The sequence below is a fragment of the Acanthopagrus latus genome, chromosome 10, assembly GCF_904848185.1.
Source record: "Acanthopagrus latus isolate v.2019 chromosome 10, fAcaLat1.1, whole genome shotgun sequence".
Taxonomy (NCBI): Eukaryota; Metazoa; Chordata; class Actinopteri; order Spariformes; family Sparidae; genus Acanthopagrus; species Acanthopagrus latus.
The window spans coordinates 1,114,931-1,130,397 of record NC_051048.1 but is presented as its reverse complement, the minus strand read 5'-3'; the positions used below and the strand labels follow the sequence as shown (position 1 = coordinate 1,130,397).

At 46.9% G+C, this 15,467-nt stretch overlaps 3 protein-coding genes across 7 annotated transcripts in view; 1 reads left to right on the top strand and 2 right to left on the bottom strand.

Moving 5' to 3' along the window:
• Window positions 1-3,555, top strand: part of si:ch73-269m23.5 (ceramide-1-phosphate transfer protein) — a 5,206-nt gene extending 1,651 nt beyond the window's left edge. For all 3 annotated transcript variants that reach the window (XM_037111230.1, XM_037111231.1, XM_037111232.1), the window contains exons 4-7: window positions 1-2; window positions 80-276; window positions 486-735; window positions 3,416-3,555. The exon at window positions 1-2 is cut by the window's left edge and continues 170 nt beyond it. In XM_037111230.1, coding sequence (XP_036967125.1) covers window positions 1-2; window positions 80-276; window positions 486-714 — 428 coding nt within the window. In that variant the 3' untranslated portion in view covers window positions 715-735; window positions 3,416-3,555. The remainder of the gene's footprint in view (window positions 3-79; window positions 277-485; window positions 736-3,415) is intronic.
• Window positions 1,804-6,871, bottom strand: LOC119026692 (zinc finger protein 3 homolog). 2 transcript variants are annotated; one of them, XM_037111173.1, is made up of 10 exons: window positions 6,532-6,871; window positions 6,105-6,191; window positions 5,853-6,000; window positions 5,643-5,773; window positions 5,319-5,560; window positions 5,075-5,184; window positions 4,844-4,974; window positions 4,523-4,767; window positions 4,250-4,344; window positions 1,804-3,777 (listed from the first exon to the last, which is right to left on the bottom strand). In XM_037111173.1, exons 1-10 carry the CDS (start codon window positions 6,779-6,781, stop codon window positions 2,502-2,504), a joined length of 2,715 nt encoding a protein of 904 aa, XP_036967068.1. In that variant the 5' UTR covers window positions 6,782-6,871; the 3' UTR covers window positions 1,804-2,501. The 2 variants fall into 2 exon arrangements, with proteins under 2 accessions (XP_036967068.1, XP_036967069.1); XM_037111174.1 differs by lacking the exons at window positions 4,523-4,767; window positions 4,844-4,974; window positions 5,075-5,184.
• Window positions 6,872-7,997: 1,126 nt separating this feature from the next.
• On the bottom strand, window positions 7,998-14,459 carry LOC119026691. 2 transcript variants are annotated; one of them, XM_037111172.1, is made up of 13 exons: window positions 14,170-14,459; window positions 13,735-13,809; window positions 12,836-12,956; window positions 12,426-12,556; window positions 11,606-11,841; window positions 11,335-11,423; window positions 11,095-11,225; window positions 10,765-10,991; window positions 10,371-10,450; window positions 10,159-10,274; window positions 9,823-10,064; window positions 9,609-9,700; window positions 7,998-9,523 (listed from the first exon to the last, which is right to left on the bottom strand). In XM_037111172.1, the coding sequence occupies exons 1-13, from the start codon at window positions 14,393-14,395 to the stop codon at window positions 8,497-8,499; spliced, it is 2,793 nt and encodes a 930-aa protein (XP_036967067.1). In that variant the 5' UTR covers window positions 14,396-14,459; the 3' UTR covers window positions 7,998-8,496. The 2 variants fall into 2 exon arrangements, with proteins under 2 accessions (XP_036967067.1, XP_036967065.1); XM_037111170.1 differs by having other exon boundaries at window positions 11,335-11,429; window positions 14,170-14,458.
• Between the last annotated feature and the right edge of the window lie 1,008 nt (window positions 14,460-15,467).

Here is a 15,467-nt window from a genome sequence, read left to right as displayed (position 1 = left end):
GGGTGAGGAGAGTCACAACACGTCTGGATGCTGTGAAATGTTCTGATCTGCTGCTGATCTTCTTGATTCTCCTCTCGAGGCTTATCGCTCGGTCCGATCCATGGTGGAGGCGGAGCTAAAGGCGGGCACGGTCGACTTCTCCCGCCGCACAGATTCTGGCTGCCGGACGCTGCTGCGGCTGCATCGATCTCTGCTGTGGTTGAAGCTGATGTTGGAGGGTTTAGCTGAAGGACCGGACGCAGACGGACGATACAAAACACCTGGAGAGCTGAGCAGGTAAATACGGAGAGACCGCGGTGTGTTCAAGGACCTGTCACACTGTTGGGCTAAAGCTAACTGGACCATGCTAACAGACTGAGACTGGATGTTTTTATTTTCTGGATTAGCCTGAAGTCTGTTTGTTGCACCTGTAAACGTGAGCTACGTTGTATTTTCATGATCGATTCTATCACCATCACAGAGTCATTTTCATGTCCTTCCCTCAGAGACGCCTACAAGGTGGCGTTGGCGCCGCACCACCCCTGGCTGCTCCGTCAGGCCGCAGAGTTCGTCTTCCACGCTCTCCCGGACAGACGCTTCTTCCTGCAGCTGGTGTGCGTGCAGAGCCAGCGAGAGGCGGCGCCCGTCCTGCGCGTCATCATCCACGCCCTGACGCTCGTCCACGCACAAACTCAGAGGATCCTGGCCGAGCACGACATGCTGGAACTGCCCTGACGACGCACCTCGACACCCAACGTACGTATGAACACTTTCTGTCGTTCTGTTCAACGATCCGCAAACACAACACGGCTTGTTTCTGTCACAGAATGTGTTTATTTTGGTCACGTTTACAGCAAACAGGCAGACTCACATCAGTCACAGTAACGTACGTTAAGATCTTCATTTGGCTGCAGAAGTCAGAATGTGAAACAGACATTTGTTGTTAGAAGTTGAAGAATACATGTTAACAAAATCATGCACTTTAAGGCACCACATGCTGCATTCAGGAACTCCTGGGATTTGGGAGTTTTCTCAGGTCACATCAAAAAAAACAAAACAAAACATAAAATGGCTCCATACAGCTCGTCGGCTGTGATCAGTTTAGCTGCTAAGCTACAAGCGTTAGCATGCTGTTTACACCCTGCAGACAGGATCCTAACAAACCTGCTAACAAGAGAAGATTCAGCTTAAAGAAGGATCTCAGAGCTTTATGAGAGTTTTAGAGCAGACGAGCTGCGAGGAGCCTTTTTATGAGTTTTAGACAATCATTAATTGGCTGTTGTCGGCTGGAGGGAGGGCATGAAGCTCCTTCTAGTGTAAACACAGACTTGGATTACAGCAGATTTTAAAACAACTCCTCAGATATTTCAGTTGTTTCAGAGAATGTTTTTAGGTGAACTGTTCCTTTAAAGATTGATTACATCCAAACAACTTTGAGAAAATGTTCCATTTCCCACTTGCCCTGAACGCAACATTAGAAAGCACAGCTGGGGCCAGATGAGTAAACGACGTGAACACACAAACATAAAAGCATGTTTGGTAAAGCAGCTTCATAAACCTGGAGAAAACGTCCGTCTGCAGGTTTCTGTTTGCACGCAGTTTCAAACATCTGTTCCTGCTTTGATGGCAACAGTGAAACGAGCATTAACGAACAGGTGGAATCAACACTGTAAGAAATGGAGTAAGACTGTAAGAAACGTATGGCTGTACAGATTCAGCTGCAGAGTTCAGGTGAGCTCTGAGCAGTAAACACAACGTGAAGGACTCGACTCAGTTTTAATTCTGCTCACTGGATCGTCGCCTCATCTCGTAATGTTCATTGTCAAAGCTTCAGCGGAAGATTTATGTCATTTTGTTTAAATCTCAAACTCGAAACGACAGTTGCCATGACAACGAATGTAGTTTTCTCGAAATTCTCTCTAAACTAACTAATCGTTTCAGCACCTTTTTGTTTTGAACCTCAAGTTTGGCAACAAACACCCAAAGTAACTAACAACAATTTAAGTAATCAAATACTTTTTATTTTTAATTTTATAGCAACAAATAATCATTTTTTCCACCAAGTTGGCTTTAAGAGATTTTAATCGCAGTTTGAGTGTTTTCCACTAGAACAAATGTTTCCTCTCTGAGGTGAAATTTATATAGTTAATGTTTAAGTGATTCCAGTATGTTTAAGTGCCTTTTTAAGTGTTTTCAACTTATTTAAATGATTATCAGGATAATATCATGAATCTGGCCTCGATCACTAAACTCAATAATGTCATCAGGTAACTGTTTTTTCTTTTTCTTCTACAGACATTTGTTTTTCTTCAACAAAAGATCAAAGTTCTGAAATGTTTTCTGAGTAAAAGAAAATTTCCTAAAACGGTCAAAATTATTTAAATCAGCCATCAAGAGATGAAAGAAAAGAGTTTCAGCTCCATTAGATCCACCTCGCCTCACCGCTCAGTCAGAACAGGTCGAGGGAGCGTTCAGGACGAGGGAGCGTTCAGGACCAGGGAGCGTTCAGGACGAGGGAGCGTTCAGGACGAGGGAGCGTTCAGGAACGGCTTGTCGTCCCCCTGGTGGCTCTTCATGTGAGTCTTCAGACAGTGGCTCTGAGTGAAGGCCTTGTCGCAGACCGAGCACTGGTACGGTCTCTCTCCGTTGTGCGTCCTCATGTGGACCGTCAGGTGTTCCTGCCGAGAACACGCCTTCCCACAGACGCCACACACAAACAGTTTGATGCCCAGGTGGCTCCTCACGTGGTTGTTCAGGTGCGTCTTGCGTTTGAAGTAGCGGCCGCACTCGGAGCAGCCGTACGGCGCCTCGCCGGTGTGCACACGCATGTGCGCCTTCAGCTCGCCATTGGATATGAAGCCTTTGCTGCAGATGATGCAGATGAACGGCCGCTCGCCGCTGTGCGTCTTCATGTGCGCCGTCAGGCCGCAGTTGGACAGGAACGTCTTGCAGCAGATGTCGCAGAGGTACGGCCGGTCTCTCGTCGTGTGGATCTTCTCGTGCGACTTCAACGTGCCAGGAAGTTTGAAGCGCTTCCCGCAGATCTCGCAGCCGTAGCGCCGCTCCCCCGAGTGCGTGGTCTTGTGGCGGGTTAGCGAGCGCAGGTCGTACAGACACTTCCCACAGACGTTGCAGTGGTACTTGTCTCGACCCGTGTGCAGCTTCCTGTGGGCTCTGAGCTGAGCCTTCAGGCCGAACGCCTTCGGGCAGAACTCGCACTTGTGCGGTTTGTCGGCCACGTGCACCCAGCGGTGAACGCTCAGGCTGGACAGGTAGGCGAAGGTTTTGTTGCAGACGTCGCAGGTGAAGGGTCTGTTTCCTGTGTGCAGCGTGGTGTGGCTGTGCAGGCCGGTGATGGTGAGGAAAGACTTGCCGCAGTACGAGCAGTCGTGAGTCTTCTGATAGTTTCTGATGTGTCCCTTTAACTCGTCCACAGATTCAAAGCGCTGCCCGCACACTCCACAGATGCTCTGCGGCTCCTCCACGTGACTCCAGGCATGTTTGATCAGACTTCCCAGAATCCTGTAGGACACGCCGCAGACTCTACACGGCGTCTTACTGCTCACGACCACCTTCCCCTCCGTGGCGGACATCTTGGCTCCCCGCTTCCTCTTCGTCCTCGCCGACAGCTGCTCAGGATCCGGTTTCCAGTCGTCGTCTCCGTCCAGGTCTTTGTCGCCGTCATCGCTGGAGTCCACGCGGCTCCGTGCGGCGTCCTCGTCCTCCTCCGTCTCCTGATGTTGTGACGAGCTGCTGGCGACGACATCGTCTCTGAGAGCGTCGGCATGTCGAACAGGACTGTGACGGACAACAGGAGAAATAATGTTTGTCTTTATGTTGAATCATGAAACTGATTGTTTTTCTTCATCTGAATCATAACGACTCTAAAACACGAAGGTTTAATATTTAAACGAGGTACGGAAGCCCTGAGGGGACACGTGAAGATTTATTTTCTTCTCTTTGTTATTATGAAGAGAACTGGTGGAAACAAGTATTTTTCCACCAGTCCTCCGGTCGTGAGAATCTAAATCACCAGAGAAAAAACATTGGTCACCTTCAGAGCAACAACAAGCGTCTCTGCTCTGCTCCTGAGTGAATGTACTCAGTAACTTTCCACCAGTGGAGTAAAAGGTGGAGGCGACCACAGAGAAGTTTGTTTGAATAAACGTTTCTGTCAGTCTTCTTCAGTTTTTGTGTTTTTTCAATAATTTAATATTCGAGTTTCAATCCATCTTAAAAACATAAATCAGTGAATCCTGATTTTAGTCACCTGGAGTCGAGTCCGTCATCAGTTTTTATCTGAACAGCTTCATCGTCTCTCTGCTGAAGGTGAAGCTCTTCCTCCTCCTCCTCTTCCTCTCCGCTCTGAAACAGTTTGTTCACATGTCGCGTTTATAAGAAAAAAATACATTCAACGGGTTTTAAACCACTGAGCTCAGGAACAAGAAGAACAAGTTCATGAGAAGTAGAACACAGTAAGTTTTTTAAATATTATCTGAGATATAAACTAAATGTTCTGACGGGTCAGAACTCTCTGTCGTACCTTCAGTCGGATGTAGAGGAGCGTCCTGTCGACCTTGATGGGCTTCACGGTTCTGGAGATCTCGTCCGGTGTCAGCGTCGTCACTCGGAGCCGCTGCAGCCTCCGGCTCCGGTCCGACTTGTACAGGTCCAGAGGTTTGTCGTCTCCTGCCAGCTGAGGGAAGGTGGACCTCAGCTGGTCCAGGAAGTCGGCCTCCTGCTGGCCACGAGGACACCGGAGCTCCTGTATGGACGACCTCAGTACCGCTGAAACAGAACAGACTGTCAGTTCTGGACCGTCTTCTGTACGGACTCCACACAGAACCACACGTGTTATAGTCACCGTCTCTGGAGAGCACGTTGGACTGGGAGTCCTCCAGCACGCAGACTCTGAGGATGTGGTGGGTCGGTTCTTCTCCGAGGCGGGGTCTGCCACGCCTCCTCCTCTCAGACGAATCTCCAGGAGTCGATAACCTGAGAGACGATCGGAGCAAAACCCAGAACCTGATCAGAACCTGCTCAGTCAAAACTTGTTGAGCAGAATCTGAACATCTGTGTGTCTGTGTTCGTTCACCTGCTGAAGGTTTGGGTCTGATCAGCTGATGTCGTGGCGCCGCTGGACGGAGAATCAGCCGGTCTGTGTGGAGGATGAAGGTCTGCAGAGCTGCTCTGAGGGGCTCCGGTCTGGAACAGGGTCATTAAAAACAAACTTAACTAACCCGAACCAGCAGAAACTGATCTGGATCAAAGCTGCTGGTGATAGAACTACCCTGCAGGATCAGATTTATTGATTAATGACTCTGATCTGCCTTCGGTACCTTCAGTCGGATGTAGAGGGCTGAGTTCCCGGCGCCGCTCCGCCTGATGCTCCGGTGGATCTCTTCGGGCGTCAGCGTCTTCAGTCGGAGCGGCTGCAGTCGCTTCGTTCTGTCCGAGGTGAAGAAGTCAAATGGTTCCTGAGCAGCCAGCTGAGGGAAGGTGGACCTCAGCAGGTCAAGGAAGTCGGCCTCCTGCAGACCACGAGGAACCTGCAGCTCCTGAACCGGACACTTCTGAAACACTGACCCACAGCAGAGGTCATCATCATCATCATCATCATCCTCCTCCTCCTCCAGCCTCGAGTGGAGTCGGCATGAACTCACCTCTTTTCGAGAGCACATCAGTCTGCGAGTCCTCCAGGATGTAGATCCTCAGATCCAGATGGTTCTGTCCGTCACTGATCCGAGGTCTGCCGGGCCTCCTCCTGTCGGACCGACCTCTGGGGGACATTAACCTGCAGGATGAAGATCGTCAGCAGGTTAGTAAAGCTATAAATCACACGACTTCAAAGAGAGACGGACCGGTTCTGTCACCTGGGTTTTATCTGATAATCCGGGTCCAGATCTTCTCGTCTCCGTCTGAAGCTCGTCCCTGGTCGCTGCCCCTCATCTCCACCATCGGCCTCCTCATCGCCGTACTCGTCGTACCACAGGAGGCCCAGACTGCCGGAGTCGTCCACACCTGGACCCAGAGAGTCAACACCGGGTCAACGCCGGGGGACATTTAAGGAGGTTCTTCTAAATCAACTTTAAAGCGAGTTAGTGGAGAGAAGTGTGGAGTGTCACCTGTCTGCTGTGAGTTCTGCTCCTCCTCCTCCTCCTCACTCAGAACCACCACCTCATGCTCTCCTGCTTCCTCCTCTTGGCTGCGAGCTTCAATCAGAAATAAAAGATAAATATTTCAGAAAGTGTTGAAACTGTGACATCAGACAGAACCCAGTAACAAACAGGCCAATCCAATGATTAATACATCGACAGCTGGGCCTTAATTTAAACGTGAATATGAATGTTTGACTCTATGTAGAGTAACTTTTTGCGCGCCGATCAATAAGTCACATCATGTATGAGAGTGTAAGCGATCACTTTCTGTCATCGCACGTCAGCAGGTCTGTCCGCGAGCAATCAAACCTTAAATTAGTCGTTTTTTAACTGGAGTTCCTCAAATCCTCAGAGTGTTTACATGTCTGCAGCTGACGTCAGCGGCCGCTCTCACCTTTCCTCTCCAGTCGGACTCGAGGCTGCAGCAGGAGCTCCAGCTGCCTCTTCTGCCGGGATATCTCCCGCCTGAAGCCCGACGCCTCCTCCTCGTACCCGGCGACGGTCCTCTCGACCACCGCTAAGATCTCCTGCGCGGCGGTCGTCAGCTTCTCGGTGACGATCCCTCTCAGGATCTCCGCCTTGGACATGTTGCTGAGCCCGTCGAGCGTCTCCGGGCCGCCGCTGCTGCTCTTCCAGTAAAACATCCTCAGTTTCTCCCCGGAGATTTGATTTTGTGCAGAATAACTTCGCACATTTGCGCGGACGTGTGCTCTTCCGGGCGTCGGTCCGGCTGCAAATGGCGTCCGACGAGAAACAAGAAAACAAAGCGAGTGTCTGCAGGTTCACGATGTCGCTCAATAAAATGCGTTTTCTTTGTTTAACATAATATTAAATATATTTATTAACCATGCAGAGTGTGATCCACCGTATTAGTCGGACGATGGCGCCAAAAAACCTCCTATTCTATATTTAGTTTCACCAAATCAAAAGACTTGTTGTGAAAACTAGTTAAAGGTCTGAGAGCTACGGAGGCCTGAAGCGGCCAAAACCAGAAATGCAAAAATTGTAAAAATGAAATATTGACATATTTATTGTGGACATCAAAAAAAGGAATTCAAATGGTAACAAATACGTACATTTAACGATGACAACGACGACATTGTAAGATAAAATGAGATCCTAAATAAACTATTTAATTAATACTAGAGTCCAGCTGCTATCACAGACGGCTGATCGCAGATATATTGGTATCGCTCTGTGTGTTGTCTGTTATCAGCTGCCGTGAAAACATCTGAATGTATCAATTTAAATGTGTTAAATTTCCAGAGACAATAAAGTCTATTTTTAATCTGTAAAATGCCTCTAATGTGTGCCTATATTCATGTATATGTAATAAAAGTCCAATTATATATGTTGCATTATTTTTAGAGAATCAAGCAGAATTATCAATTTGTCACACCTCATAAATAAGATTTTTCTCGGTGTATTTAAAGTCATTAATTCTCTCTAGAAGTTTTGATTTGATTTCTGATTTTGGCAGCTTCCCTTCTCCGTCATCGTCAGGCTGACATGTTATTATTTAAATAACTTTTTAAATTAAGTTAACGACGGACAAACTCATTATTGGTCGTTGCAAAATACTTTTTGTTTTTGCTGATATTTTAAATCAGATCCAAAGCTGTTTACCGACGGAAGGACGACTTCTGAACGTTTGCAATTAAAACATGGATTAATCTTCAGTCCTTATTTGCTGTTATTCTCCCAGTAAATGTTAATAAAGTTGTTTTTGTTTACAGCGAGTTCCCATTTTTTGTTTTCATTTTAACATTGAATCATACATCGTGTGTAATCAATAAAATTTCACATTTCAAAACAACAAAACGGTTAAAAAAAAACAAAAAAAAAAAACGGAGACGAGTGAACAATAGAAGCAGTGCTGTATTTAAAACAATATTCACAAATGTCTTACTGTCAAAGTCCCAGATTCAATGAAAAAATGTGTAAAAAGCAAAACTATCTGACAGTTTTCAGTTAAATATTTCAATTGAATGTAAAATAATTAAGCTTAAAATAAAAAAGAGGAACTATGTCTAAATTCTGAGTTTAGAAAACCTTCACGTAAAATTCAAACCAAAGTTTGATGTTGTGTGTTTTTCCTACAATAAAAATAAATCATTTAAAGTGAGCTGGACGAGTCACGAGAACGTCTGAAGACAAACATTTAGAACACAAACACTAAAAGTCGAGTTTCTAATTCCCACAAAAAGACCAAAAGATAACCGTCAGTGACTGAATCTCTTCAGGCACCTCGTCGTCTCGGTCGTTTCAGCGAGTTTCTATCCTTCAACCAAACTGCGACACATTCAACACAACTAACAACAAAACACTTTGTGCAAACAGAGAACAGGACTGTCTGAAATCACCGCACGTGTTTAACACTCTTGGTGGCTTTTAGTCTGTCGGACAGAATCTGAGCTTCAGTCTCTCCGTCCTCGAGCGTGTCGTTGTGCATCTTCATGTGTCTCCTCATACAGTGTTTGTAACTGAAGGCGCGGCGGCAGATCGGGCAGCTGAAGGGTTTCTCCCCAGTGTGGACCCTCATGTGGACCTTTAACGCGTGCTTTGCTTTAAATGTCTTGCTGCAGATTTGACAGGTGAGCGCCGCGCCGCTGGTCGTGTCCGCCGCGTGCGTCGACAGGTGTTTGGACAACATCTCCAGGCTGGCGAAGGTTTTGCCACACGTGTAGCAGCGGCACGGCTTCTCACCTTTGTGGATCAACTTGTGTCTTAAGTACTTGGCCTCCGAATCGTACGACTGGGGGCAAAGATCACATTTGAGCAGCTTATCTGCCGGATGCCTCCGCATGTGACTCTTCAGCACCCACGCGTGAACAAACGCTTTGTGGCAAATCTGACACTTGTGCGGTTTCTGTCCGTTGTGGTGGGCGACGTGTCCGTTGAGGCCGACGACGGTCAGGAAAGACTTTCCGCAGATGTCGCAGCAGTGTGTTTTCTGATGACCCTGGAGATGATTCCTCAGCTCGTCCACAGAGTCTGGACGCTCTCCACACACTCCACACAGCCTCTCCGGTTCGTCCACGTGGCTCCAGGCGTGTCGGATCAACATGTTGGTCGACCTGCGCAGAGCCTGGCAGACTTTACAGGACAGAGGATCAGAATCGGTCGGCTGCCTCTGTTGCCTCCGTCGCCCCCATCCCTTTGGTTTGATCCGTACTTTCCTCTTCTTCCTCCTCGTCGTCTTCTTTGGTTCTTTGTCCCTCACATGATTCTCACTTTTGTCTAGTTTCCAGTCGTCATCACTCACCGGAGCTCCGTCCCCGTTGCCCTCAGACAGAACCAGCAGAGACCAGAGGCGGCCGACGGCCGACTTCGATCCGTCATCTTTTTTGTTCTCTGACTCCATGTCTTCATGTTGTGACCTGGAGCTGCAGGACAGAACAAAGAGTTACAGACGTCATGTTAAGAATAAACTGATGGATGTTTTTTAGGCTGGACGTTGATATAATTTACCTCATGTTCAACCAGGTTTGATCAGAAGCGGATGAAGAGTCGTCAACAGCATCAGCAGGATGAAGCTCCTCCTCCCAGACTTCATCTTCAGCCTGAGAGAGTTTCATTTTCAGATAAAACATCAGCATCCCAGGAAGTCACCGCTCACATCAAAGGACTTCCTGTAAGTGTGCAGTGTAGCTGATTATGTTGGTTAGAAAATCAGACAGAGTACCTTCAGTCGGATGTAGAGGGCGGAGTTTCCTGCTCCGTTCAGCCTGACGCTCCGGTAGATCTCCTCTGGCGTCAGCGTCTCCACTCTGAGCGGGTGGAGTCTCTTCGATCTGTCGGATGTGAAGAGGTCGAAAGGTTTCTGAGCAGCCAGCTGAGGGAAGGTGGACCTCAGCAGGTCCAGGAAGTCTGCTTCCTGCAGGCCGTGACGGACCTGCAGCTCCAGCACCGGGTACTTCTTATATACTGAAACACAACAGGGACACGTGAATAAACTACCTGGGGTTTAACACTCAAGTGTGTTGTTTCATCAGAAGTAAAACTGTGTTAATAAACGTACCACTGGGTGACAACACATCGATCTGAGAGTCCTCCAGGATGCAGATCCTGAGATCTACGTGGTTTTGCGGGTCGGTGATCTGAGGGCTGCCGGGCTTCGTCCCGTCAGGCTCGACTCTGGGCAACATCACAGATGAAGATCAGGAGCCAGTTCACGACAGAAGAGTTGGTTTAAAGTTATCGACACTGAGGAGCAGCTCACTGTGTTGTTACCTGGTGTTCGGTCGGAGCTGATCCGAGGACGGAGAACCTGAAGCATCTTCTCGTCTCTGCAGAGAATCTTCGCCAGGACGCTGAAGACAAAATAAATGCTCGATAGATGATGGCTGTCAGGAAACACCAACGTACAGAAAGATCTATAAAAGGTAAATATTACTACAGAGCAGCTTCGCTCCTCAGGCTGATGATAAATAAGTCGATTATTATCTGTCATTATAGTTTTTGGAGGCTTTTGTGTTTGTAGTTTAGGGAACTACAGCTGAAGCTTCCTTAAACAATCTTGACCATTAAATTATCTTTAGCAGAGACCTCAGTGATTAGTGATTCTGACCCTTCCAGAGTCCAGACTGTTGTACGGATCAGATCTCGTCTCCGTAAGTTAAAGTACCTTCAGTCGGATGTAAACACCTGAACGTCCAGCTGTCCTGTGGATCTCCTCTGGCGTCCACGTCTCTGCTCTGAGCGGCCGAAGTGTCATCGTTTGGTCGATGGTGAAGAAGTCGAAAGGTTTCTGAGCAGCCAGCTGAGGGAAGGTGGACCTCAGCAGATCCAGGAAGTCCGGTTCCAGCAGGCCAGGAGGACACCTCAGCTCCCGGGGGGGAAACTTCTGCAACGCTAAGACACAAAAACAACATTCAGCAGACGAAACCATGCTGACAACACTCAACGTCACACTGGTTCAAGTATAGATGCAGTTTTACCAGCTGATTAAATTTACCATATGGTGTGAGCACGTCAACCTGAGAGTCCTCCAGGATTCGGACCCTGAGACGTACTGGATTCTGTGGTTCACTGACCCGAGTTCTGCCAGGTTTTCTCCTGTCAGGCTGAACTCTGGGTGACGATATCCTGAAAGATAAAGTCGTCAGCAGGTTACTGACCAGAGGATGAAGCTGCAGTCTGAACGTTTCTCTGCTGGTAGAACTAGGAAACACTCAGCTGTGTTGCTGCGTCTCACCTGGTCCGATCAGGACTGGACGGAGAACGAGCTGCAGCATCGTTTCTCTGTGACGGATTCAACTCTTCATGAGTGGACTTCAGCTCCTCCTGCGTCTGAAACACAGCAGCTTCACTCTCAAATGGCCGACACTTAAATATTAACATCAACATGCAACAACCGAAGACCACAAACAACAAATACAGCCACAGCGATTCCTCAGAAAGAGCAGGGAGAATAAAGTTCAGACGAGTTGAGGAGGACAAACTAGTTTTGCAGACAGATGACAAACCTTCAGCTGGATGTAGAGGGCTGAGTGCCCCGTGGACCTGACGCTCCGGTAGATCTCCTCCGGCGTCAGAGTCTCCAGTCTGAGCGGGTGGAGTCTCTTCGATCTGTCAGACGTCAACACGTCAAAAGGTTTCTGAGCGGCCAGCTGAGGGAAGGTGGACCTCAGCAGGTCCAGGAAGTCCGGCTCCTGCAGGTCACGAGGACACCTCAGCTCCCGCACCGGGTACTTCTTATACACTGAAACACAGACGAGTTCTTTTAATCCAGAGTGGCTCATTAAAACCATGTTGAGTTTGTTTCCACTGCTCACTGCTGTGGATGCAGGAAATCAACCTTGAGCTCATCGACCCAAATTCCCTCATAGGTCCGATCCTCTCTCGACCCACTGTGGTTCCGGTCCGCCATCAAGCTTGTGCTTCAAACTACACAGGATTTAAGACTTTCTGATCATAGCTGCCATAATTAAATCTGAGCTTTTCTAAAAACAGACCGAGACACATCCGTCCATCTTATCCCAGGTCGGGTTTCAGTAGCAGCAGGTCTCTCTCTCTCTCTCTCTCACAACCGGGCGTTCTGAGTCCAGATGAGATACGTAATCCCTCCAGGGAGTTCTGGGTCTGTCCCGGGGATCCCCTCTCATCAGTAATATAAGTGAAGGATGCCGACAGACGTGTGGCAGCAGATCCAGACGACAGAGTATCATCACTACATGATCTCATGCTGCGTAATGACGCTTGGATCTGGACCCAGAAACCCGATCATCAGCAGGATATGGTGCATGTAGACATCCTCACGGGACCTCTGAGGTTCTTTAAACTCACCTTCCACTGACAGCACTTTGATCTGAGAGTCCTCCAGGATGCGCATCCTGAAGTCGATGTGGTCCTGTGACTGACGAATCCGAGGCATGCCGTGTTTCTTCCCCACAGACTGAACTGTGGGAGTCAGTAACCTGAGACATGACGACAAGATGGTGTCAGACACAAACCTGAGCAGATGAACGACGTCATGAAATCCAGTACAAACATCCTGAAATAATAAACGACTGAGACCAACCAACCAACAGAACTGAGGACGGCTTGACTGTATTTTTATCATCATCTTCAGCATCTTAACCTGACGATAATCCAGCTAACTGTTAGTAAACTCAAAGATTTTAAACCAACAAACATCAAGTCATTGGTTTTAAACATCGAACTGTGTAAATAACTGTATTAATGTGACTTTAAACCTTGATGCTGCTTCATAATCTGGTTCTGTCAGACTCTCCTGATCCTCCTTGTCTTCTTCCTCCATCGGTGGCTCGGAGAAGCAAACAGGCCAGAGACTCTCACCGTCCCCCACGTCTGCAACTGAGACAGACAGACTCCATGTTTTTGCACAAAGACAGAAAGAAGTTCATGTAGAACATTTGCTGAATTTACAAGAAGGTTCAAATACTGCAGAATGAGTCAGAGACAGAGTTTCACAGAGTTTATAAAGTGTCTCCAACTCAACAACTCACTAAACTGACACATTTGTTAAGGGAGTCTGGGGACTTTCTCCACGGGGACAAAGAAGTCGCCTATATTGTTCCTGTTTAGTGTCTTTGTAACATGTGACATGTTTAGATAAATAACATGTTTCTTCTTTAATAAATGGAGTGTAAATGGTGAAATCAGTGTAAACAGTGTGTTCAAACAGCTGATCAATGTTGGCAGGTAAGACTTTAGCACTTTAGACACAGAAGCAGACAGGCTGGTACAGACATGCTGCCACAAACTGACACTTTTTACAAGGAGACAAACAACTTCAGCTGGAACATTTAATGCTGAATTTACAACAAGGACACAATGAGTCAGAATCTGTCAGAGACACAGTTTCATAATGGGTATAAAGCTTTATGCTACTCAACAACTCTTAAAATTAGCAGATTTATTAATGGAGTCTGGTCAAACTGGTTAATAATTGGATTCATGTATTACATTTATTGCTGAATTTACAAGAAGGACACAGTGAGTTACAATCTGACAGAGACAGATGTTATAAAGTTATAAAGTGTGTTTTAACTCAACAACTCCTAAAAATCACCACATTTGTTAAGGGAGTCTGGTACTGTTGTGGTGACCATGTGTTGGTTTAAAGACGTACTGGGCTCAGGTTTGTGCTGCTCTTCCTCTTCAGTTTCTCCTCCAGCTGTCGGCTCACAGACAGGAAACTCATCATCTGGATCAGAACCAACAAACAAGACACAGGAGGTTTTGTTGTTAATCATTTAAAACTAGATACTCACATCAGGATGCACCTCGCTAAAACCGTTTTACATGAACACAGTTATTATTATTTCATGTTATCAATCTGAATATGAGAGAGGTTTAAACTATAAAACTCTCCTCTGGAACAGTGAGTAAAATCATACACTTTGCTCTGTATCTATAACTGATAAGTGATGATCCAGCTGTCAGATTCTGTCAGTACATATCTGCAGGTGGTTCCCGCAGCAGCTGAACCTTAAAATGACTGTTTTGTAAAGCAGGTTCGTTATGTGAGAACACCGTTTAATCGAGCCACTAAACCGACACCGACCTATTCTCTCCAGTTTGACCCGCGGCTGCAGCAGCAGCTCCAGCTGCCGGCTCTGCCGGTCGATCTCCTGCCTCAGCCCCGACGCCTCCTCCTCGTACCCGGCCACGGTTCTCTCCACGACCGCTAAGATCTCCAGCGCGGCGGTGGTGAGTTTCTCCGCCACGACCCCTCTCAGTATCTCGGCTTTAGACATGCTGCTGGAGCCGGCGGCGCTCTCAGCCTCCATTGTCTCCGAGGATCTAGCTCCGCATCACCGCCGCACGGAAGTCTGGCTACCGGTAGAAAATTACGCGGGAATGTTTGGAGCGGATGTTGCGCTGGTGCAGGCGCGAATGTCGTCCGGCTCGAAACAGCCAAGGAGGAACGACACTTCTCTTCGATCGACGGAAGATGGCGCCAAAGAAATAATGATAATAATAACAATAACTATATTAAGGAGCACGTTTCACAAACAACTTACAAAGTTAAGCTTATAAACGCAGTAAACAGATAATATAATGGGTTAAATTCCAACAAAGACATAATGTATGAAATAATTAAAATAGTTACAATACAATTAATTAAGAAAAAGTGATAAGGTAAAAGTGAGTCTTAAAAAAGGATTTTAAAGAGGATACTGAATTTTCCTGCCTGAGATCTCCAGGCAGGGAGTTCCATAGCTGAGGGGCCGGATATAGGCAGGGCTCTGACCATTCAAGGCTTTTAAAAATAAAATCAATTCTAAAACTCACAGATAACCATTGAAGGGCAGCAAGGATTGGTGTAATGTGGTCACATGTTACACTGTATGAATTAAAAACCTAGCAGCAGCGTTCAAACCAAACCAAAGTTGCAGTATGTGTTAGGTAGAAGAGCTCTGATGAAATTCAGCTGAATAAGTGTTTGTGTTGGTTCGTACAAAGGAAAAGAGGGGGGCCCCGGCAGTGGTTTGAAGTGTTCAGTGCTTGTTGTGTCTTCTGAAGCTGTGTGTGGTTAAGAGTCAGCTAAAGTTGATGTGAAAGCTGAGTGTTTGTCCATGGAACTAGTTATAAGTAATCTTTATAAATGCGCATTATTAGAATATATCGTATACAATGCATAGGTGTTGTATTGATAACGTGATATTTAAAAGATAGACTATTAGCTGGATGAGAAGAGAAGTAAGATTCCTGCCCTTCCTTTGCCTTATAGGTGAGAATTTACAGTTAAAGTTGTTACTGTAAATCTGAATTAGATCTTGAAGGACTAAAATTTAGGTGAAATAGAATTAAAACTATGCAGAACTGCACAGAATTTCACATGAAGGAAATATTAATTGG

Coding starts and splice junctions, on each gene's coding strand:
- LOC119026692 (XM_037111173.1), bottom strand. CDS start 6,781: ATGTTTTACTGGAAGAGCAGCAGCGGCGGCCCGGAGACGCTCGACGGG. Junction 5,185..5,318: donor CCCTCTACATCCGACTGAAG/GTACCGAAGGCA, acceptor ACCCTGTTCCAG/ACCGGAGCCCCTCAGAGCAG. Junction 4,768..4,843: donor CAACGTGCTCTCCAGAGACG/GTGACTATAACA, acceptor GTTCTGTTTCAG/CGGTACTGAGGTCGTCCATA.
- LOC119026691 (XM_037111170.1), bottom strand. CDS start 14,395: ATGGAGGCTGAGAGCGCCGCCGGCTCCAGCAGCATGTCTAAAGCCGAG. Junction 12,957..13,734: donor GCAGCACAAACCTGAGCCCA/GTACGTCTTTAA, acceptor TGTCTGTCTCAG/TTGCAGACGTGGGGGACGGT. Junction 11,842..12,425: donor CAAAGTGCTGTCAGTGGAAG/GTGAGTTTAAAG, acceptor TCTGTGTTTCAG/TGTATAAGAAGTACCCGGTG.